The 23,032-nt window shown below is 38.4% G+C and overlaps 4 protein-coding genes across 4 annotated transcripts in view; 1 reads left to right on the top strand and 3 right to left on the bottom strand.

Moving 5' to 3' along the window:
- LOC134748227 (integrator complex subunit 1) overlaps positions 1 to 13,696 on the bottom strand; it is a 72,720-nt gene extending 59,024 nt beyond the window's left edge. The window contains exons 1-10 of the mRNA XM_063682948.1: positions 13,347 to 13,696; positions 12,332 to 12,504; positions 11,399 to 11,668; positions 10,937 to 11,072; positions 9,352 to 9,454; positions 7,409 to 7,544; positions 6,444 to 6,649; positions 5,983 to 6,145; positions 3,548 to 3,694; positions 1,036 to 1,233 (exon numbers count right to left, since the gene is read on the bottom strand). Coding sequence (XP_063539018.1) covers positions 1,036 to 1,233; positions 3,548 to 3,694; positions 5,983 to 6,145; positions 6,444 to 6,649; positions 7,409 to 7,544; positions 9,352 to 9,454; positions 10,937 to 11,072; positions 11,399 to 11,668; positions 12,332 to 12,504; positions 13,347 to 13,497 — 1,683 coding nt within the window. The 5' untranslated portion in view covers positions 13,498 to 13,696. The remainder of the gene's footprint in view (positions 1 to 1,035; positions 1,234 to 3,547; positions 3,695 to 5,982; positions 6,146 to 6,443; positions 6,650 to 7,408; positions 7,545 to 9,351; positions 9,455 to 10,936; positions 11,073 to 11,398; positions 11,669 to 12,331; positions 12,505 to 13,346) is intronic.
- Positions 13,697 to 14,428: 732 nt separating this feature from the next.
- LOC134748170 (nucleoprotein TPR-like) lies at positions 14,429 to 17,035 on the bottom strand. The gene is made up of 8 exons (XM_063682882.1): positions 16,944 to 17,035; positions 16,465 to 16,670; positions 16,108 to 16,375; positions 15,971 to 16,030; positions 15,743 to 15,892; positions 15,317 to 15,457; positions 14,749 to 14,847; positions 14,429 to 14,557 (listed from the first exon to the last, which is right to left on the bottom strand). Exons 1-8 carry the CDS (start codon positions 16,944 to 16,946, stop codon positions 14,453 to 14,455), a joined length of 1,032 nt encoding a protein of 343 aa, XP_063538952.1. The 5' UTR covers positions 16,947 to 17,035; the 3' UTR covers positions 14,429 to 14,452.
- Positions 17,036 to 17,277: 242 nt separating this feature from the next.
- LOC134748557 (testis-specific gene 10 protein-like) lies at positions 17,278 to 19,341 on the bottom strand. The gene is made up of 6 exons (XM_063683344.1): positions 19,144 to 19,341; positions 18,875 to 19,038; positions 18,521 to 18,723; positions 18,005 to 18,192; positions 17,585 to 17,691; positions 17,278 to 17,482 (listed from the first exon to the last, which is right to left on the bottom strand). The coding sequence occupies exons 1-6, from the start codon at positions 19,252 to 19,254 to the stop codon at positions 17,278 to 17,280; spliced, it is 978 nt and encodes a 325-aa protein (XP_063539414.1). The 5' UTR covers positions 19,255 to 19,341.
- Positions 19,342 to 21,049: 1,708 nt separating this feature from the next.
- On the top strand, positions 21,050 to 22,266 carry LOC134748171 (ATP synthase-coupling factor 6, mitochondrial). The gene is made up of 3 exons (XM_063682884.1): positions 21,050 to 21,170; positions 21,330 to 21,475; positions 21,970 to 22,266. Exons 2-3 carry the CDS (start codon positions 21,330 to 21,332, stop codon positions 22,145 to 22,147), a joined length of 324 nt encoding a protein of 107 aa, XP_063538954.1. The 5' UTR covers positions 21,050 to 21,170; the 3' UTR covers positions 22,148 to 22,266.
- The last annotated feature ends 766 nt before the right edge of the window (positions 22,267 to 23,032 follow it).

Raw genomic sequence — 23,032 nt, 5'->3', positions numbered from 1 at the left:
GGTAACGCTGCCAGTCTTCTGGGCACCATAACGTCCACACCACATGATAGCGACCTGGGGAGCATTTTTTATTTATAAGTTTATTTTAAGTTTAGTTTAGTTTTAGAGATTAGTTAGTTTATTTAATCTCGTTTATGTTTACGAATAAATTTAAAGGTACAGTACAAAATGATATATAACTTGCTCTAGTTGCTAAGAGCAGGAAGAAATATAGCATATATTGGGCCTGGGGAGCCGACCCTTTCACCCCCCCTTTTTGGGGGGTATGCACGGTACGATTTCGTGGCTACCGGGCCAAATCAGTTTTGTTTGACCCAAGGAACAATCGTGCCAAGCGGCATCGCCTGAGACAAAAGTGCGTACTCAAGGCGCTTACTTATTACCCTACTACCATGCTCAACCGTTGGCAGAGGCTGCATGCACTCGCCGTCTAGTTTTTAGTTTTAGTTTTTTTTTTTTAGTTTTTAGTTTTTTATGCCGTACTAACACTAGTAATAAGATTGTAATGTTTGCAAAGGGGCATGGAACGGAGTATACTTAAAATAAGAAAAATTTACAAGATCAGACATTCCATAATCCGAGAAAAAACTAAGCTTATAGACGCACTAAGCCAGGCCCAGAAACAAAAATGGAGATGGGCTGGCCATGTTGCCAGACTCCAAGACGAGAGGTGGACTTTTCACACAACGGCCTGGAAAGGTCCAGACGGAAAGAGGAAGAGAAGACGGCCATTGGCCACGATGGTCGGACGACATAATTAAAACAGTGGGGGCCAACTGGATATGGGAGGCCCAAGACCGAAGAAAGTGGCAGATTCTGGAAGAGGCCTATACCTCTTAGGAGGGTTCTGGAGTGATCATTAGATATTAGACATATTGGGTTTAGAAAAATTTAGATTAAGTTTCAACCCAGAAATAAAAGGCTTTTTTATTTTTATATTTTATATAATGTTTGCTAACCATACCATGTATAGACCTTTTAGTCTGAAATAAATGTTTTTTTTTTTAAATAGTGTATTCTTGTTTTGTAACTTACTTTATTGAGCGCTAGCTGGAAGTCGTGTCTTTGCGGACGGTACACCGCCGCCGCTGTGTCAAGCAACCAGCCTAAAGCACAGCACTGAATCACACACAGTTGCTGACGGTACTCGGGGATGTGTTTGCTGTGCGATGCTGTCACTAGGCACAGACAGCAGAACAGGTCGGCGATGGAGTTGAACGCGCGCTCACGGATCTGCAAAAAAATATTAATATTTCATTTAAGAATTCCATGTCTCTCACCTCATCCTATTGTTTGCACGGCATGCCCTAACTACATGCAACTAAATGGGTATTCAAACGACCATTACTCAACTTTTTTACGTCTTTAAGTTGAATAAGATGCGCCCAAATCGCGTCGTATAAACGTATATACGACGTTTATACGACCACAAAATTTGGTCGCATAAACCTTTATTCTGCCTCGAATTGTTAGTTGGGCGGGAACATCGTGCGAACGCCCTCCTGGTCATGCTGTTACCTCTGTTCAAGTTACCATCAGAGGCTGTTCAGGCGGCGGACAACGGACCGGCGGCAGAAGCGTGGAGGGAGGGAGGGATTGTGCATCTCGTGGAGTTCGTCCAGCAGAACTAATCGGCAATTCGTTATGGCAAAATGGTCCTCACTTCTTACAACAACAGGTTATTATATACCCCAAGCCAACTGACAACGAAACACACCTGGAAGAATTTGTATTTTTAGGGTTCCGTACCCAAAGGGTAAAAACGGGACCATATTACTAAGACTCCGCTGTCCGTATGTCACCAGGCTCTATCTCATGAACCGTGATAGCTAGACAGTTGAAATTTTCATAGATGATGTATTTCTATTGCCGCTATAACAACAAATACTAAAAAGTACGGAACCCTCGGTGGGCGAGTCCGACTCACACTTAGCCGGTTTTTTTAATTAATGTCTTCTTTTGGCAAATAAATTTGTGTTGAAAAATTGCATTTACCTCTTCGTTAAATGTGAACAGCACGGAAGTGAAACATTGAGCCGATAGCACCGCTCGATCTACAAATAGCAAATTGCTATTAAAGAGTAGAGTAGTAGAGGGTGGAGAGTGGCGTACTGATAAATATTTTGAAATATGTCTCACAATAGTTTAAGTGCGATTAATGTATAAGCCGTCGGACGGTCACTTCACTGAAACCAAAGAGGATATAATAAGATAGAGTGGTACCTGTCAGTAAATTTTGTAACCGCTATAAATTCACTGCCATCTATCGACACACTTTAAAACTAAAAATGAAGATTTATGAAAATACGTTAAAATGTATTTAAATATGGATAAATGATTTTTTTATTTGCATTAATTATTTTTATATGATTTTGACCCATGTTCTTTCACTGATATGCGTTAAAATTATAAATAACAAACGAAGCAGTCAACGCCCTCTATACGAGAGTAGGCCAAAACTAGTGGCGCCCTCTGATCGAGAATCAAATTTTCGTGATTTTCGAGGCACGTTTTTTCCTTAGACTGTATCCATCTATTACGGAGTTATATCTATCTTTGCTGGAACTATTGAAGTATTCAATTCACCCACCTGCCGCGCCACGCCGTCTAGAGATGTCGCTAGTTGTCAAGAGGCCAGAGCGAAAGGTCGGAGTCGGAGCGCTCTCTTTCAACCTAGTATCGCCGCTGCTCAAGAATGCGGCAGCCGGCACTATACGTACAGGTACGATCAGCGACTCTAGCAAGTAAACAGTGTTTTTTGGAAATCCTTTTCAAAATAAATTGTAAGTCCCGGGTGTTGTGTAGTGTATATAACATACCTAATAAGTTGGAATTACGTAGGTACGTATAACAAATACAAAACTAAAAGAAATGCGCGTCTATCCGACGATCGGCTCAATAAAAGGCGTAAAATATAAGATATCATGCGACGCTTGCGTCGTTTTTGGTGTTAATAATACCGCTGTTAATTCCTAGAAAAAATCCTAGATTTCCGTGAACTGCGTACTCCATTGAACAACATTAGGCAAACCGAATTAGTAAACTGACGAATAATAAGTAGACGTTAGAATTCCGACCGCAGCTGCACTACTGCTGCAGTATTGCAGCACGACATTACTGCCGACTGCATTACTGCCGCAAATCCAAAAAAAGACGGACAAGTGCGTGTCGGACTCGCCCACCGAGGGTTCCATACTTTTTAGTATTTGTTGTTGTAGCTGCAACAGAAATACATCATCTGTGAAAATTTCAACTGTCTAGCTATCACGGTTCATGAGATACAGCCTAGTGACTGACTGGAGTCTTAGTTACTTACAGTGGCGTAACTAGGGGGGGAGGGGCAGGGGGGGGAGCAGTGCCCCGGGCGCCATCCAAGGGGGGGGCGCCAAAATGGGCAAAAGGCAGCAGCAGGGAACCTTTTATTAGTCGTCAGGGGGCGCAAATTTGGTGACTGCCCCGGGCGCCATATCCTCTAGCTACGCCCCTGGTTACTTAGCGTTGTCACATAACAGTGTGACGTGTGTAGTGTGTAGTGTGTAGTGTGTACCTCTTGCGGCGGCTCGTGTGGCGGCGGCATGGCGAGCGCGCGCGCTAGCGGCACTAGCGCCTGAGCGTCGGCCCGCGCTGCGCGTACGCATTCTCGAGACAGGGCGCGCAGTGGACGCAGGTAGTCTTCCTGACGCAGCACCAGCTCCTGTAAAACACCAACGGTTAGCTCTTTTACGAAAATTAAAAATAAGTATTTTGATACTACTAATAAAAAAAACGGCCAAGTGCGAGTCGGACTCGCGCACGAAGGGTTCCGTACCATTACGGAAAAAAACAGCAAAAAAATCACGTTTGTTGTATGGGAGCCCCATTTAAATATTTATATTATGCTGTTTTTAGTATTTGTTGTTATAGCGGCAACAGAAATACATCATCTGTGAAAATTTCAACTGTCTAGCTATCACGGTTCATGAGATACAGCCTGGTGACAGACAGACAGACGGACGGACAGAAGGACAGCGGAGTCTTAGTAATAGGGTCCCGTTTTTACCCTTTGGGCACGGAACCCTAAAAAGCATCAATTATTCAGCAATAAAAATATTTAACCGTCTACCAGATGAAATTAAAGAGTCTGAAGACCTGAGAATATTATCCCAGAATCTTAAATGCTATTTGGCTACGAGGCCTTTTTACAGTCTCGATGAGTATTTTGGTAATAACTAGTGCTTTTGACATTTTATAAAATACTTTTATCCCAGAACTCACCCCTCAAGGGGGTGAAAAGGGGGGTGGAAATTTGTATGGGGAATCAATAACCGCTGAACCGATTTAGATGAAACTTGGTATGGGGATAGTTTGAGCTGTGGGAAAGGATATAGAATAACTTTTATCCCCGAAATCATCCCTTAAGGGTGTAAAAAATGGGGTGGAAATGTATAGTGTGGACCAATTTGGGGGTGAAAAAAGGATGGATTAAAAAGCAGATAAGCATTAAGGAACCCAAATTACTAATTCCACGCAGACGAAGTCGCGGGCAAAAGCTAGTATGATTATATAGTTATTAAATAGCTTTACTTTATTATTACTTCATCTGTTTTTAAGTGTATATTTATCATTAATTGTGTAAAATCTAGTTATCAATATTATTCAATGTGACATCTTTACGTTAGTTTGGACATTGATCAGCCTTTTGTCAATTTATGTTATTCAGAATTACATTTGGAATGTTATGCATGATTTAGGCTAAGTTATTTTATTGTATACAATTTTATCTTAAGAAATCTAATAAAGAACTGAAACTGAAACAAGTGCACAAGGTATGTACACCCGAGATCGAGCTGTTTTTATATAATACTAGCTTTTGCCCGCGACTTCGTCTGCGTGGACTTAGTAACCCCAGCTAGAGTAAGAATAGCGCCTGGAGAAAATCTTAAAGCAATTATTCAATTTGAGCATATTATGCACACAAATCAGCAGGCATTTCATTAATTATGTCAATTCCACCCCGTTTTTTACTTTCTTCAAGGGATGATTTTCGGGATAAAAACTATCCTATGTCCTTCTCAGGGACTTAACCTATCTCTATGCCAAATCTTCTAAATCGATTCAGCGGTTTAAGCGTGAAGAGGGAACATACAGACAGACAGACAGACAGACTTTCGCATTTATAATATTAATATATAGTATATATAGGTAGTATAGTATTAGTATGGACTAGCTTTTGCCCGCGACTTCGTCAGCGTAGAATTAGTATTTTGGGTAGCTTCTTTTTTTGTCCAATCTGCTTTTTATTGATTCCGTTTACCGACTTCCTTATATCCTTATATGAGAGACAAGTCTAACTTCTAACGCCTTGATAAAATGTAAAGGCAATGATTCAATTTGAGCATTATACTTACATCATTGTCAGGGGATGCATCAATTATCTCACTTTCGGGTGGAAGTGAGATAATTTTCACAGTCTTAAGGGATGATCTTCGGGATAAAAACTATCCTTTGTCCTTCCCAGGGACTCAAACTATCTCTATGTCCAATTTCAACTGAATCGGTTCAGCGGTTTAAGCGTGAAGAGGTAACACACAGACAGACAGACTTTCGCATTTATATTACTAGCTTTTGCCCGCGACTTCGTCTGCGTGGACTTAGTAACCGCAGCTAGAGTAAGAATAGAGCCTGGAGAAAATCTCATAGCAATCTAAATTTGAGCATATTATGCACACAAATTAGCAGGCACTTCGTTAATTATCTCAATTCCACCCCGCTTTTTACTTTCTTAAGGGATGATTTTCGGGATAAAAACTATCCTATGTCCTTCTCAGGGCCTCAACCTATCTCTATGCCAAATTTCATCTAAATCGGTTCAGCGGTTTAAGCGTGAAGAGGTAACACACAGACAGACAGACTTTCGCATTTATATTATTAGTATGGATAGTATGGATTCGTATGGATAGTATGGAAGATGGCGTTTCCTGTGTTGGACTATTTTTAAATTACCTGGTACGTGTCCGCCATGGCGGCGGGTACAGCCTGCGGCTGCGCTTGTATGAGCGCGGCCAGCACCGCCATGTTGTTCGGGGAGCGCACGTTGGACAGCTCGTTGTAGATCGTGTGAGTGACCACGCTGCGGAGTAGTGCTGGGCTGTCGGACACCATCTCCCTAGGGACAAGAACACCGAACACCGTTGTGAAAGTAGATATTAGCATTTACATTTAGTATGGATGTTTTCTTTGTATAGTGCTGTAGTTATACTATAACTAAGAAATGCTGTAAAAAGTAATGAAATAAACTCATTTGTATTGTATTGTATTGTAAGTAAAGCTGTACTGGCGCGGTCGATAGGATAAGAAGCTATGCTACTTATAGTACCTAAGTCATATTCGGTTTGGTCTTGAGCCGCATGCGGGCCAGCTGCGCCAGCACCTCGTGGTCGCGCGCCGCAGTGGACACATGTTACCTGAGACAGGCCTGGTACGCCTGCTGCAGCGGCTTGGTCTTGAGCCGCATGCGGGCCAGCTGCGCCAGCACCTCGTGGTCGCGCGCCGCAGTGGGCCCGCACGCGTCGGCGTTGCAGCACACGTACGCGAGCAGTTCTTGCGCGGCGCGCCATAGCTTGCCCGAGTGGAGCCACGCTTCGAGGCGGGAGGCGGATATCATTCGAATCTGAAATAAAAAGGGATTTGAATTCGTTTACTTTAAGCCTTCAACCACCATAGACGTCAACAGACGCGCGCAGCTACAGTCCAATATGAACTTTTGTGCATGCCGACAAAGTTGATGAGATATCGTGCCGCACACGACAGGCGAGGCGTTCAGAGGGTTAATCGTGATCCAGAGCTAGCTTGCCTGATGGTAATTCTAACTAGTAATGTCTCGAAATAAAAACATGTAGTGACTTTTCACTGGCCGTCTTGAAGCACGATATCGTTACACTAAGAAGACAAGTCAAAGGGCATTATCGTACTTACCTATCATGGGCACTTCCGTAGTGAAATTACTCGTATAATATTAAGTTTTATTGTTAACCAAGTTAGGACTAGAAGGTAGAACACTTCTTCAAGATCTGGAAACTTTTGCAGTGTACAAACATTATTAGACTTTCCGTCTTAGCTTTTCCGTATTTGATGCGAATTTCAATTGCCGGGTCCACACAGAGCGAGTATACGCGCGAGGCAATTTCGTCGCGCACAAAAGGGGCAGTGTAGACGTGCCTTGCGCGAGCCGCCTCGGTCGAGGCAAGTCTACACTGCCTCTTTTGTGCGCGACGAAATTGCCTCGCGCGTATGCTCGCTCTGCGTGGACCCGGCTTATTACGTATTGTGTGATTTTTATTTGAAAACTACTACTAACAAAATATGGATCGCTTTTGATCTGAAATAAATAATTTTTATTTTTTATTTTTTACGTGAAAACACATGTTACCTCGGGGAAACCACAAGTAGCAGACAACAGTTTCAAAAATCCTTTCCCAATAGCGTCCGGCGCGGCGCGCCGCTGGATCTGGTCTTTGATGGCCTCCAGCACCAGCGCCTCAACAGTTTCATAGCTACTGGAATATCTGTGTACAAGAATTTAAGTGGTGAGATTTGGCAGTTCAATAGTAGTAGTAGTAAATCACTTTATTGTACAAAAAAAATAGTTAACATGAAATTCATATAAATTTAGGTACAAAGGCGAGCTTATCCCTATAAGGGATCTCTTCCAGCTAACCTTAGAGTAAATGAGTGGAAAATTCGAATTAGATAGATAGACAAACTTACAGCACGTACAATAATATTTAAAAAGGAAAATAATCATTCTGTGTTACAAGTTCCTCCATAATTGAGGAAGTTTTTGTTGAATTTATGAAACATAACTTAATTTGCTCTTGCAGATAAGAAAAAATACATTTAAGGACTGAGAACTTGAACCTCTAGTTGCGGATAGTAGCTAGTAGGTAAAATAAGAAAATCTTAAGTTTATTACTGCGAAAATATAAACCGCAGAAATTATACTGCCCGTCTAAATATCATCATCATTATACCTAGTCGGCTCATAAGTTCTGTCATATACATAGTATCAAATAAAATCAAAAGTTTAAGTTTATTCCGTATAATTTGTACAGCGTTTGAAAGCTTATAAACTAGAGAATCTAAATGTATAACATTTATTCAAAATGACCGCCATAATTATCTACACAGGCTTGAAGTCTTCGTGGCCAGTCGTCAATGGATTCACGCACCACTTTCATGTCGATATTGGCCACTGCCGTAGCAAGAGATTTTTTCAGCGAGTCTAGATTTGCATGAGGTTTTGAGCACACCTTTTCCTCTAAATACTGCCATATTTTATAGTCTAAAGGATTAAGATCTGGGCTAGAGGAGGGCCAATCTTCATGCCGTATAAAGTCGATTTTATTGGAGGCGAGCCAGGCTTGTGTAGACTTTGCCTTATGGGCTGGAGCAGAGTCCTGCTGGAAAACCCAATGCTGGTTTAGAAACATCGTATGGGATAGTGGTTTCACAATATTAGTCAACACCGTGTTTTGGTACACTTTGGCACTAGTTTTTACTCCTTTCTCACAAAAATGCATACTAGTGACGCCCGCATAAGAAACTCCCAGCCAAACCATCACAGATGAAGGGTGATGACCTCTTTGAATACGGGGAATGCTATTAGACGCTTCTTTACTATTGCGAGCGTACACTCTATCATTTTGTTTATTACAGTTTTCTTCTATGTCAAAAATTTTCTCGTCCGAAAACAGTATACAACGGTGCTTATTTTTAGCGTACTTCTTCAATAAAGCTTTAGATCTTTTAAGCCTTAAAGCTTTAAGCCGACAATTGAGAAGATGGCCAGTTTTTCGTTTATAAGCACGAAGTCTCAGGTCTTGATTAAGCACTCTTTTCACCGTGTTTTTGCTCAAACCCATCTGGAGGGCCATAACTTTTTGTTTCCTAGCGGGATTTCTGGCAATGCGTGCCCTAATTGCTTGTACAACCGCTGGAGTCCTAGCTGTACGCGGACGACCGCTTCTTTTCTTGTCATTTAAACTAGAGACCTCACTGTATCTTTCTATGGTACGATACACAAATCTTAGAGAGAATTTTAAATTTTCAAGTAGCTTAAAAATTTTAGTCGGCGAGTGACCACAACGATATAGTGCAATTATTGCGGTACGGCTATCTTTAAGCGTCCACTCCATGTTGAAGAAAACAGAAAATTGCAAAATTATACTACTCAAATATTTAATAAAGATTCGAAATTCAAATGCAGAACGGTTTTTGTTTTAGGAGTTCCAAATTTAAATTTTAAAGGCCAGTGACAGAACTTATTGAGCCGACTAGGTATAGTTAATCAGAAATAAAAACATGTTATGTTACCTGGGAAAAACGGTATACTCTAGGTCTGTGTTGTCAGGATCGTCATCCGTGCTTCCCATCAACGGAGAACCCGACCCTGACGGCGACATCGTGCCGCCAGCAGCTATTAAACAAATAAGCTTTTAGTCTACTATCCGTGAAAAGGTAAAAAATATGGTTACAGTGGTCCTAAGTAACACAACTAATTTGCATTTTTAGGGTTCCGGACCTCAAAAGGAAAAAACCCTTATAGGATCACTCGTGCGTCTGTCTGTCCATCTGTCACAGCCTATTTTCTCCGAAACTACTGGACCAATTAAGTTGAAATTTGGTACACATATGTAAGTTTGTGACCCAAAGATGGACATGTAACGTAAACATATTAATTTTAAACACGGGGGCCACTTTTGGGGGTAAATGAGAAAATTAAAAAATAAAGTTTGTCAAACTATATCGTTTAAAACTTTCGCGGTTTGAACACATATTAAATCACATTTAGAGACGGGTCTATCGCGACCACGACCAGTGAAACCTGTGTCGAAACGTCGGTAAATAAAGGTAACAAAATAAATTCGCGATAGACCCGTCTCTAAATGTGATTTAAACTATATCGTGTTACATATCAAATGAAAGAGCTCATTGTGAGAATCTCAAATATATTTTTTTATGATTTTAAAATATATATTTTAGAAGTTATTCAAGAAAATAGGCAAAAAATGACCATTCCCCCCTTTATCTCCGAAACTACTGGGTCAAAAATTTTGAAAAAAATACACAAAATAGATCTTTACCTATACCTATAGATCACTGGAAATCTATTAGAAATGTGCAGTCAAGCGTGAGTCGGACTTAATTACTTAGTTTTTGATCCGACCCTTACGGGTTTTTAAAGACATTTCACATAAAAAATACATTGTTTAAATTGTGTAATGTACGGAACCCTTGGAACGCGAGTCGGACTCGCACTTGGCCGGTTTTTGAAACTTGGTATAGAAACCGTGCGTTGGAGGGTCTGCCATCTCTTGACCTGAATCGAAAGCGAAAACAACACGTTTCTAAGTAGGTGCTGCCCCCTACACTTCACGTGCTTGGCTCAATTTCGCATAGTAGGGTCTACCGTCTAGTGGCTTAAATCTAAAAAACCGGCCAAGTGCGAGTCGGACTCGCGCACGAAGATTAGTGTAAAAATAATTTATATACATAACTTCATATTATGAACTTAATAAATCGAAATCTATTACGTTTAATTTAAATCTTACGAAAAAAAGAAAATCATGGTACATAATTATTAATGTTTATTTGTGCCATTTTCAACCAAAAGGGTACTTATTGTCGCTTGTCAGTAAGGCGCTATTTCCATATAGCTTCAATTAGAAATCAACCTTATCGACAAGCGACAATGTGGTACCTTTTGGTTGAAAACGTCACATATATTCAGGGACCATAATCTTAAATCTACAACGCAGGCGTCGTCAGGTGAACACAAACTCGCTATCACCATAATTTATTACATAATTATATATTTTTGTACCCAAATTGATGACAGAATGTATTGTTGGTGGGGTTATTTGTGTCATGTGCCATCAGATTTAACACTAACGCTTACCAAGTGCACTGTCAGATGGGATCAGATGCGGAGGCGGAGTCTTGGTGCTGAAGGCAGTGGCAATATTCTCAACCAGGCACTTACACCATGAACATTCCACCCACCACCTCTCGTTTAAGGCATCTTCAATATACACCTGGTAGAAATAAACACAGCATAAACTGCAATATTTTTCATAAAATAAAGATAATCTGAGATACGCGTCATACTCGTGAACGGGTGCTGTTTGTGGAGACCGGTCTGTTTAAGTTTACACGGGCTTCATGTTACGTTATAAGTACCTATGTAACTTTACTTTTGAGTGGCATTAACGTTAGACACTTCATTTGGTTCTTGTCTGTTTGTCTGATTTAATTTCTTGTTAAGGCCGTGTAAACGTAAACAGACTGGTCTCGGACCTTAAAAGTTTTCATTTGCTATTATGTTAGCTAATGACAGTTTGAAACGCATTAAAGTGCTTACCTTAATAAAAGTATCAGGCCAATTATTACTATCTCTATGCCCAGCATACAGCATATTGCACGCCAGTACAAACACCAGCGGATTTCCTTTACTTTTAAATGCAGCCCCCTGTTCCCTTTTCAACAGCGTGCATAAACTCTGGGTCACAACGTCATGTGCAAACATGTTTGGCCGGATTTTGCACAAATACAGCATACTCATGCAGAGGATTGGGTCGGGTTTCGAGCGTTGGGACTTAAGTAGACGGATTGAGCCTGTGAGAAGACCAAGCTGTAAACAAATAAAAGTTGTATTAATGTCACTTTCAGTTTCAAAATTGCTGCTTCAGAGGGCTGTACAAAAGGGGTCATTGAGCTAGTTTTCGTCCACTTGACGAAATTTGAATATAAACGTACATTGCTGCACAAATTTGGATTAATATATATCTATCTACATAAAAATTATATTTCGCAAGTAAATTAAAAATGGGATGAAAACTCGAGCATGGATGGAAACTAAGGCAATGACCCTATAACCGCAAGTTACAAAAGAGCATAAAGGACCTCTATAGACCAGGGATCTATAAGCCTTCTTCAGTTTTGGAAATTTATTATGTATAAGTTTGTCAAAGGACTGTCTCATTTCAAACATTGACAGATAGAATCATACTATCTTTGTCTTACACTAGTACTAGCACCAAAAAGAAAGGGATGAGTATAATTTTCCTGGTTGTTACTGAACGACAAATTGGTTTGACCAACTAGATGTAGTGTAGGGACACCCGGCCGGAAGCAGGCGGGCTGTCGATCACATGTCGTGTTCATTCAGCCCATTGACCAACTATATTTGTTTTTATTCAAATGCATGTTCATAACGGGAAAAACATAATAAATAACTGTTACATTGAACACATATTGACAAGTATTATGGTAAACCTATCAACATTAGACTTACCAGTTTATCAGAGTTATGGGTATCCAAAGCTTGCAGCACATTGGGGACAAGATCCACAGGGTCGACCTCTAAGGATGTCCCTCCAACAGCCTCTGCTGGCGAGCCTATTCTAGATCTCTTGGTGGGTGGAGCAGCACCAAAAGTTGATGTGCCTTCACGTTTGCGTTCTACACCTATGACAAAGCATTCATAATACAAATCAAATTAATATAATCTGCAGCTAAATGATGTTAATTTTTCTTTGCTCAAAACTTACCAAAACATAAATTAAAAGGCAACGGTGATTGAAACTTGAATAATATAAATTTTGAAATCTTTAAATTAAATTAAATTAAATTAAATTTCTTTATTTGACAGACAACATATGGTCCACAAATTTGTTAGTTAGAACTTATACCTTATGTTAGTGACACAACAACAACAACTTTATATATTACTACCACAACATAAAAAATCTGATGTATGGTACAGTCACCATCAGATATATATGGAACAGGCCAAGGTGGTCTAAAATATCTGAACACAAACTCTAGCACCGTGACAATAGAGGAGAGGCGTGTACATCTGCCATTTACTCTTAACAGCATTTTGAAATTTATTGGAAAGGTTCAAGAAAGAAAGATAAATGCATTTGCGACAAAATCTACGAGTTGTGTCAGTTTGTGTTTTGTGTTTGTTTGTATACTTCTTTTTTTTTTTCTTTTTGTCATTTGCTTTATATCCCTGTTTAAGAACGTATATTGCTGATACTATTGTTATTAAATTGAGAGCTCTCATGTACCTAGGAGGAATCACTGACTCCCGAGTCACAGGCTTGGACCTAGTTCGGGAGGCAGAGACTCAACCCCACTACCTAAATGTGTTACAAACCTGTTTCATATTGTCAAAACTTTATAATGTGAAATGATATCCAAGGTTTAAAGCAATAAAGACTTTTATTATTAGTTATATACAAGTCAAACGGAAGACTGCTTTCCGGCCTCTCGCCTAATATTACGATGATACTCGTACTCACCACTACTTGAAGGCTTGTGTATATTCCTCTTTTCCTGGTCTCGCGATACGACGACAGTAGACTTGGTACCCAGCGCGAAGATGTCCTGCGGGTGCTGCGGAGCCTTGCTCTTGCCTCCGCGCCCCGAAGACGACATCTTACCCCTATCCATCTTCACCACTCGCAACCGGATAACCTCTCTTCAGTGTTTCTCTACCATATCGTTCGTAAATAGTTTATAATTATGATGGCCGGATATTCGTCTTATTTGACAAAAATTATGAATAAATAGGAACGACAACTAGTATTAATCAAAGAGCATATAATCATAACACTACGTTCTAGTAATAATAAACATCTAGAAAAATAGTATGCAAACGCAGCGGCATCATCTAAAAATGTCAATGTCAACATTGACGACTGACGTTTGTCATGGTTGTGATGTGACTTCGAAATATATTTTACTTTTGGAAAGTATTAGAAATAAAATAATACATACGATTTTAAGGTAAGAATTTAATTAAACAATTCCATTTCAGGTATTACAAAGTAAGAACAAAAAAAACAATCATTATATGAATAAATCAAAACTTGCGGGATCAAATTTAATCAACCAAATAATCAGTGGTCCTGCAACTTTGGTTCAAGTTTAAATGAGTATTAGTTTGAATAATTTGGTTAAAATATAAAGATTGAATAATGAACATATATATCATAAAACAAATTTTACAGAGTAATCCAGAAATTGTAAAATTTGTTTTACGATTTTAAGGTAAGAATTTAATTAAACCTAATTCTATTTCAGTTATTACAAAGTAAGAACAAAAAAAACAATCATTATATGAATAAATCAAAACTTGCGGGATCAAATTTAATCAACCAAATAATCAGTGGTCCTGCAACTTTGGTTCAAGTTTAAATGAGTATTAGTTTGAATAAATTGGTTAAAATATAAAGATTGAATAATGAACATATATATCATAAAACAAATTTTACAATTTCTGGATTACTCGACGAACTCTGAGCTCAGAGTTCGTCGAGTAATCCAGAAATTGTAATTTTTTTTTTATTATATGTTAATTGTTCAATCTTTATATTTTAATAATCCAGAAATTGTACGAAATTATTTATTCGGTGGGCTTCAATTTCTTGGCTTTGTTGTCCGGCCGCTTGTTTTTGAAGATGGAGCGTTTGTTCTTTGCTTCTTTCAATTGAGACAGAGATATTACTTCCTGAAATATAAATAAAAAAAAAATAACAATAAAAATACATAATATTTTTCATCAAATTAAATTTACACCAGTAGGGATACATTTTTGCAGCTGAGAACTAGATTTACCTACCGTCCCAGTTTCTAAAAACTGAAAATATTAAGCCATGAGTGGGATAAACGGTTAAAAATAAATAAAACCAATGTGCTTACATCAAGAGGTCCCGAGACAGGAGCACGTCTTTTAAAGCTCAAGGGTGAGATCCTCTCACCACGTGTCATCGCATCAAAATGACGATTTATTTGCGCCTGCTGTAACAGTAAATAATAAATAGTAGATTGTTAACCAAGGGTGGAAAGTGAACCATTACACACGAGATATTTTTATTAATAGTTTGAGGGTGAGATGGTTATTTTTACCCGAGTTAAACACTCTACTTTTCATTTCGACTATGAGGAAAGTCAAACACAAGAAATGTAGGTTTATTATTGGTAAGTACACATATTTCTTTAGAACAAATTGTTTATTATTGGTGAGTTTCTTTAGAACAAATAATAGGTAAACCACAAAACAACAATGAAATTAAATTAGTTGAAGATTAAAGATACATTTCCTATACCACGTCGGTGGCAGACGAGCTTGCGGCCCGCCTGGTAAGCAGTCACTGTTGCCTATGGAGGCCTGCAACTCCAGAGGTGTTACATGCGCGTTGCCGATCCTAAGTTATGGGTAATGATTAAAAATTGTAAGTTAATATAGTAACTTTCATTTTTAGCTTACGTCAACAGTTAGCTCGGTTTCCACGTCGCTGTCGCTAAAAAAATTATAGAGTGCGCTGTCTATTAGTTTCTTAGATTGTTCTTTCGGCGCTGTAGACCCTGATGGCTTCTGGATTATTTTCGGAACGCGGATGACAGCTCTCTGTTAAGCAAACAAATTCAGTCAATACTAATTTGCCTTGAGTTAGACCAAGTTAAGTTGGCAGCGATTTTGATAGCCCAGACGGTGTAAATGTTATTTTAAACGGCAAACTTCTATGAAGTTATAACGTTTAGATAACGCACCGTCTGGGCTATCAAAATCGCTGCCAACTTTAGCTTGGTCTAACTATTATATACTATTCATTAAAAAGAATGCGCGGTAAGGCCTGTTTATAAATAAAATATAGAAGTTAAAGATATGTAAAATATATATGTTATTCTAAACCTTAATCGGTGCTGCTGGCTTCATCATTCCTGCATTATTATCTAGTTCAGCGGGCTGGCGCGTCGACTGCAAGGCAGAGCGTCCTGTTACTTCTTTTTCGATATTATCTATGGTATTCTGCATGCTTTTTAACTTTTCTTGCAGTCGATCCTATAAGCAGCAACAAAAACAATTCGTGATTTTGAAACATTTGAATTAAATTTATTATCAAACGTTGATAAAGTATACCTTTTCCTTACGGGTCTCCAAAATCATGGACATTTGTTTCGATAGCTCGATTTCTTTTTCCTGGAAGTAAAAGAAAATATTGTTGTATTGAGCCACTAATTAATGATATACAACTTAAAAAACGGTAATAATGATACTTTAGCAGCATTATCCATCTGTTCTATTTTCTTCGTCAAGGTATTTTCCTTCTCTTTTGCAATATTCCTATCAGTTTCCATATCCTTCTTCATTTTCCCGATATTGTTTTCTAATTTAGTTCTAGCGTCGGTACCATTCTTTAGATCAGACATGAGCTTGTTGATAGTAGATGCTTTGCAATCTAACTCTTTGTCTTTCTCCTCAATATTTTTTACTTTGGCTTCCAGAATGAGATTAATCTCTTCGATTTTGTTCGCGTTGTCGGCTCTAAAAAACAATTACACGTTTTAGAAACTATGCTACAATAGCCACTGTATATACATACTAAGATAAAGTAAGTAAGTAAGTAGTATTACTTGTTGTTCGCCAGAGTAGTTTTCATTTCAGATATCTTAGCTTGTAACTCCTGGATGGTTGAAGTCAATTCCTCAATTTTAACGGATCTCAATTCTAATTCTTGGGTAGCCTTGTTGAGTTCAACAACTATCTCAGATTTTTGCTTTTCCATGGCCAAAACCTGATCTTTCAAGTTTTGTTGTTCGATCAGCGATTGTTTTAAAAGCTATAAATAAAACAATAGCAGAGGTAATTGATACTTAAACTTAAGAACACTATTATTATTATATCTTGATTTACTTTATTTTATTGTTTATTTCGTTATACCTAATTGTATATTTATTGTTGAGTTAGATATTAATTTTAAGTTTTATCTAAATTTATAATTTAACTGTATTCTAATTTTTAGTTTTTGACATGTAAATTGGTTTTATGAATAAAATGATTATGATTATTAATGTACTTGGAAATATGAATATCTTATTGTAATAGTATTTACCATTTCTTTCTCATCTATCTCATTTTTTAATTCTTCTGTCTTCTCATTTAGCGCTTCAATATTTTTGACCAATTTACCAGACTCCACATTGGATTCCTGTTTGATATTTAATGTTATATGGTAACATAATATTTTAAAAGCAACAATAGTTCGAATTTAATGGAATTAACAGCTATTCCACTATAACCTAATAAACAAAAAGTTTCCTTCTTGGCGGAGTTGTAAAAAAAATAATCGTCTGAAATAGTAACTTAATTAGCAATAGCAAAGCTAAAAGATTTAAATTTAGAGATTAAGAAAAAAAGGTCGGTATTAAGCACCATAAAGTTTACATCTATTTAAAAATTAACAAAATTATATTTGCCTCTAGCTTTGTTTCCAAATCTTTAATTTTTTCAGAGCTGGATATTTGTTCCTCTTCTAAAGTCGAAATTTTCTCTTGTAGCTTATTATTCTGATCACAAATCGACTGAGTGAATTGTTCCTGGTTCTGGAGCGCTTTCTTGAGAGATTCGTTGTCTGCCGTACATTCTTTCAGGCTATAAAAATTTGATCCAAATTGATTTCAGGTTATTAATATTAACAACATAGCAAGGTAAAATAAACGTTCATAAAAATGCATTAATTCTAAACAAACTTACACTTTTTCTTGTTGAAAGTTAGCATTCTTCATTTCCGTGATGTGATTATTGTATTCAAGAATGCATTTTTTCATATCTGATTGTAAGCTAGCGATATTATCATCTTTCTGAAAATTGCAAATATATATTTTTTATTTTTTTACCAGCTTTTAGACATAGACATAATATATTGGTAATTGTTGGCAATCGAGTGCATAAAATTATTAACTTTACAAGTGTTTATCCATAGTAATCCACCTCCCCTTAGTTTGGTCAAAGATAGATATAACTATATTATATCCTCTTTGGTTTGGTAGATTTAATAATATGGTATTACAGCCATTACAGGTCACAATTTTTAACTTATTTCTACACATCTTACATCTACATGTTACATCTATTTACCTTTGGAACGAATACCTGAATTTTGTGTGTATTTACCTTTTCCAGTTCACATTTATTTTGATCCAGCTTTCTGCTCAAGTCATTCAAACCTACGAACAGCTCGTCTTTGTGGTTAAGAGCAATGGCAAGTTTAGTTCGAGCGTCATTCAATTCTGAATCTAGTCGCTGTTTTGATGACGTAAATACTTGAGACATTTGCTCGTTATGGTCAGCAAGAAGTTTTACTAAAAAGTGAATATAATATTTAACAACAATGGCATTTATATTTTAATAAATGTGACAAAATTATGTAAGTGTTTTCATTTATTAAATTGACTAATTTTCAATAAACTATATTTTTTAAACAGCTAAGAACTTAAGCAAATTATTTTACTGGCAGAAAATATAGTCTGTCAAGCAGCTTTGTCAGAGGATAAGAAAGGCGCGATATTCAATTTTTTTTAAATTTGCCGCTTTTTTCTACTGACGGAAATGGCTTGACAGACTGTATATCATAATTTTAAAAGTTAAACTATTAAATTATACGGAACACTAGAACTGCGTTTTGCTAACCTTTCTCTTGTAAATTAATGATAGTCTGCAAGTTCTTTTCTTCAGACTGGGTTTGCTTGTCTTTAAGTTCTCTAACAAGCTGGCCGGATTTGTTGTAGGCTTCGGCTAGCGTTGCTTGGTCATTCTTGCAACGGGATACGCTTGCTTTAAGCCGCTCGCTGTATTCTTCTAGAACATCGCAGATCTGACGAGTACTGCTCAACCTACAAAAAACTCAATTATATGTAACGTGCCGCATTTGTTAACTTTTTGTACCTATCAGAAAAGGTTGTCAATCTCTGGAGTTTTTAAATCATAATTATAGAGTGAGTTAGTAAAATTAATTGAAAGTATTGAAACAAGTAAACAACTTACTTGTTTAATGTTTCAGGCCGCAGTCTTAGCTCTTCTTGGTATTGACCCGAAATGGCTTCGTGCTGCATTTGCACTTCAACCATGTTCTGCCGCAGGCGCTCATGGTTGTTTTCAAGTTGATGAAGTTTTTCTTTCAAATCCCAGTATGCTGTATCTTGGGCAACCTTTTCATAAAAACAATTAGGTAACACATATATAAAGTTAAATAGTCATGGCAATACACCATGGAAAATATTTACTAAAGTTTTTGACTAAAAGTATCAACATACCTTAAGTTTAATAATATTAGAAGTCTCCTTGTTAACTCTCTCGCGTAATTTTTCTGCTTCAGCGTTAATCCGTTTTCGATTAGCAACTTTTTCAATATCGGCGATATTCATGGTGATGGATTGAATTATTTATTGCAAAATAGAACTTTCTTATTCAGAGGCTTCAGAGCGAAAAAATATGGCGTCTACTACGTGCTTTTGAGAAATGGCGGGAAGCGGGAAACGGCAAAACAAGAAAACAAATGAGATGTTTGTCTATGAAAAACATGGAAATAAGTAACACTTGGCAACACTGGCGCACGTGTGCGGCTGTCTGTAAGGTAGGATCGCATCGTTTTGACGGTTCGGTGCGATAGTGTGGAAGACCAAGGGACCGGACAACCCTTTCCGCGATAAAACCCTTTCAATGGGCGACACTTAAACACGGCTAACACATTGAAAGACTTTCCCTTTTGAACTGCAAGCCCATTCATACCCTTACCTTTGACTAACCCTTACCGAAAAGCTAACCAAAAATAAGGCTAGCTCTTAATAAGGGTTTCCCTTATCTTTAAGCGCTTTTCATAAAGGTTTCCCTTTGCGTGAAAGAGACAGTATTAGTATATATCTACGGTAGTGTATGAAAAGGAAAGAAAATACTTGCCTAGTCAAAGAACGCCGCCGTCGCCGCCGACGATCGCTCGGATTCGAAGTAATGTTTGCTTTATGAACAAGGTAGACGACTTAAATTCAGGGACCGGCCCGCTATCCCTTATCGGGGTTTTATAAGGGTATTGCATAAGGCTTAACTCACCATACCCTTTGCCAGACGAAACCCTTTGTTTTGGTTTTAAAAACCCTTATATAAAGCTACCACATCTGAGTAATCGGTAGCCCAAATACCCTTACAAAACCCTTATCATCCGCTCACCAACACCTTGCATATCGCTTATAAGGGTTAGCCTTATAAAGGGCTTCCCTTTTAGCATATAAGCGTGCTAATTTAAGATGTCTACCTTGTTCATAAAGCACACATTACTTCGAATCCGAGCGATCGTCGGCGGCGACGGCGGCGTTCTTTGACTAGGCACGTATTTTCTTTCCTTTTCATACACTACCGTAGATATATACTAATTCTGTCTCTTTCACGCAAAGGGAAACCTTTATAAAAAGCGCTTAAAGATAAGGGTAACCCTTATTAAGAGCTAGCCTTATTTTTGGTTAGCTTTTCGGTAAGGGTTAGTCAAAGGTAAGGGTATGAATGGGCTTGCAGTTCAAAAGGGAAAGTCTTTCAATGTGTTAGCCGTGTTTAAGTGTCGCCCATTGAAAGGGTTTTATCGCGGAAAGGGTTGTCCGGTCCCTGCTTAAATTAGCACGCTTATATGCTAAAAGGGAAGCACTTTATAAGGCTAACCCTTATATGCAATATGCAGGGTGTTGGTGAGCGGATGATAAGGGTTTTGTAAGGGTATTTGGGCTACCGATTACTCAAATGTGGTAGCTTTATATAAGGGTTTTTAAAAGCAAAACAAAGGGTTTCGTCTGGCAAAGGGTATGGTGAGTTAAGCCTTATGCAATACCCTTATAAAACCCCGATAAGGGACAGCGGGCCGGTCCCTGGGAAGACCAAGCCAGTACTACCTATTCCTAGAATTGCTCCAAGGTCGCGGTGCGGGGCGATGGTGTGTTACATCCTTAAGACCTATAGTTTGTCAAAGGACTGTCTCATTTCTAACATATTATTTATTTATTTGATAAGCTCGCTCCAGACTACGCGGCGCGAAGCCGCGAACGCGAGTGTGGAGTCGATTTCGCTGATTAGCGAACTAGACTCCACACCAAAGAGTAGTATAATATATAAGAGAATCACACTCACGTTTGCGTCTTCGCGCCGTGATTCGCGCATGAGTGTGGAGGGCCCTTGAGGCCTTAAGTTTGAGTTGCCTTTGGTGAAAATGCGAACTTAATATGTATATTGTCCCGTGGCAACATTAAGCGCTACTGTCAGACGAGTGTCAGACGGTCTGAGACAGTCGAAAAAATAAAAGGTTTTATTTCTTTTATAATTCATCTAATTTATCCGAATATTTATTGCTGCTGGCTTCCTTGACTATTGTAAAATGCTTTTCTAATGAATTGTTCGGAAAACTATTCGTTCTTACTTAAGTTATGTAACAAATGTTTGAGGTTAAGTTCGTATATTTCAGATGCTGACTTCTTCGCTTTTCGGTGGTCTTCGGGCGGCGCGCGCCTCGGTGGTTATCACCCGCAACTTGGCGGCAGCCCAGAAGGCTTCCGACCCCATCCAGCAGTTGTTCCTTGACAAAATCAGGGAATACAAACAGAAGAGCGCGTAAGGATCAATCCTATCAGTTCTTATTGACCTTACGATTTATATTGGTTCGTGGCTGTATCCGATCGTGATGGGAATTTAAAATCAACACTCTTTCTTTATATCAACGAAGTATTGTAACATATCATGTGTAACAGTTGAAGAGACAGACATGAAACGAAGTGTGTAACTCTCGATTGGTGGGCTCAAATATGAGTGAACAAGAATTATCGGTGTGTTTTTAATTAATTATATTATTTATTTTGTTTCTCTCCCCACTAGAAGACGGAACTATTACATTTATGATGTTTTTTTGATGAATAATGTTACCATAAATTAACAGTAGTTGTCAAACCAATGTAGCAATAAATACTTTTATAATCACACTAGTAAAGTGAGTTAATATTATATTTTTATACAATTCAAAAGAGATCTTAGAGAAGTTGCTAAAATAATTAAATTTCTTTGTCTTGTGAATTAACTTATTTTCTCATAATGACATCTTTTTTTTTCAGTGGTGGAAAACTGGTTGACCCCAGCCCAGCCATTGAGAAGGAAATGAAGACCGAATTGGAAAAGCTGGAGAAGCAGTATGGCGGCGGTTCCGGAGTGGACATGACCAAGTTCCCCGACTTCAAGTTCGAGGAGCCCAAGCTGGACCCCATCGATGAACAGGCGCCGGCCAAGAAGTGAACCAGTTAATCAGTAGACAATATTATAGTTATTTAATAAACGGTGGAGTGAGTGTCTGCATGCGACAGCAGTACATGAAATCAATGTGTTATTGTCAATAAAATCTATGCAGGTTGTTATGCCTTGTTTTAATTGCTTTAACTCAGTTTTTATACCCCTGACCAGATGATAGTTTTATTTTTCGATTGCCTCAATAACTGCCCTATTTCTGTCATTACATTAGTATGCACTAGCCACCCCTTTCTCACTGTTAATAATCGGCCGGACCGGCCGGTAGTGACCTGCTGTCTGGCCGGATACCGGATAGTAACTGCTTGATTTCGGAGTAAACAGATTAGATTTAAAAAACAGTCACGCACGGTCATAATCGTGCTCGTTTATTATTTTAAAACAATTTAAACATTCCACTCCACTCACTTGCACGCGCACTCGTTTCGAACCTAGAAATGAGTCCGCGCGAACGTTCACTACGAAACAGGTCAAAACCTGCACAATGCGCACCGTATGAATTGACTATATTGGTGGTAAGACTAAAACTAACGTAGGGCGAAATACATCCAATTTAAATTTTTCAACCATCATACTCGCCAACCGCCAACAATGCGCCACGGTCGAGTACATAGCCAAATCCCATTCAATTTAGTACCAAGCGGTTAGAAACTCTTCATTCATTTTATTCAATAGTGCATAGTGCAGGAAAACTATTACCCACCGCTCATTATATGCAAAACAGAAGATAGGGTACGTGAGCCACCTAAGGGCGCACCAGAGAGCGGATCAGCTACACGCTAATAACGCGAATTAAAAATTGCCTACTCCAGAGCACACAGTCGCTGTGGCCGAAATCGGTCAAGAGAGCATCATCATCATATGCAAAACATAAAA

Source organism: Cydia strobilella, chromosome 16 (assembly GCF_947568885.1).
Source record: "Cydia strobilella chromosome 16, ilCydStro3.1, whole genome shotgun sequence".
Classification (NCBI taxonomy): Eukaryota; Metazoa; Arthropoda; class Insecta; order Lepidoptera; family Tortricidae; genus Cydia; species Cydia strobilella.
This window is presented reverse-complemented; position numbering and strand designations above follow the sequence as displayed.

What these genes read in the sequence shown, in the direction of transcription:
- LOC134748170 (XM_063682882.1), bottom strand. An exon ending in ACTACTCTGGCGAACAACAA is followed by an intron (nt 16,376 to 16,464) that starts GTAATACTACTT and finishes ATTGTTTTTTAG; the next exon opens with AGCCGACAACGCGAACAAAA. An exon ending in AGATGGATAATGCTGCTAAA is followed by an intron (nt 16,031 to 16,107) that starts GTATCATTATTA and finishes TTTTACTTCCAG; the next exon opens with GAAAAAGAAATCGAGCTATC.
- LOC134748557 (XM_063683344.1), bottom strand. Translation starts at nt 19,254, where the DNA reads ATGAATATCGCCGATATTGAAAAAGTTGCTAATCGAAAACGGATTAAC. An exon ending in CTAATATTATTAAACTTAAG is followed by an intron (nt 19,039 to 19,143) that starts GTATGTTGATAC and finishes TTTTATGAAAAG; the next exon opens with GTTGCCCAAGATACAGCATA. An exon ending in CATTAATTTACAAGAGAAAG is followed by an intron (nt 18,193 to 18,520) that starts GTTAGCAAAACG and finishes TTCACTTTTTAG; the next exon opens with TAAAACTTCTTGCTGACCAT.
- LOC134748171 (XM_063682884.1), top strand. Translation starts at nt 21,330, where the DNA reads ATGCTGACTTCTTCGCTTTTCGGTGGTCTTCGGGCGGCGCGCGCCTCG. An exon ending in GAATACAAACAGAAGAGCGC is followed by an intron (nt 21,476 to 21,969) that starts GTAAGGATCAAT and finishes TTTTTTTTTCAG; the next exon opens with TGGTGGAAAACTGGTTGACC.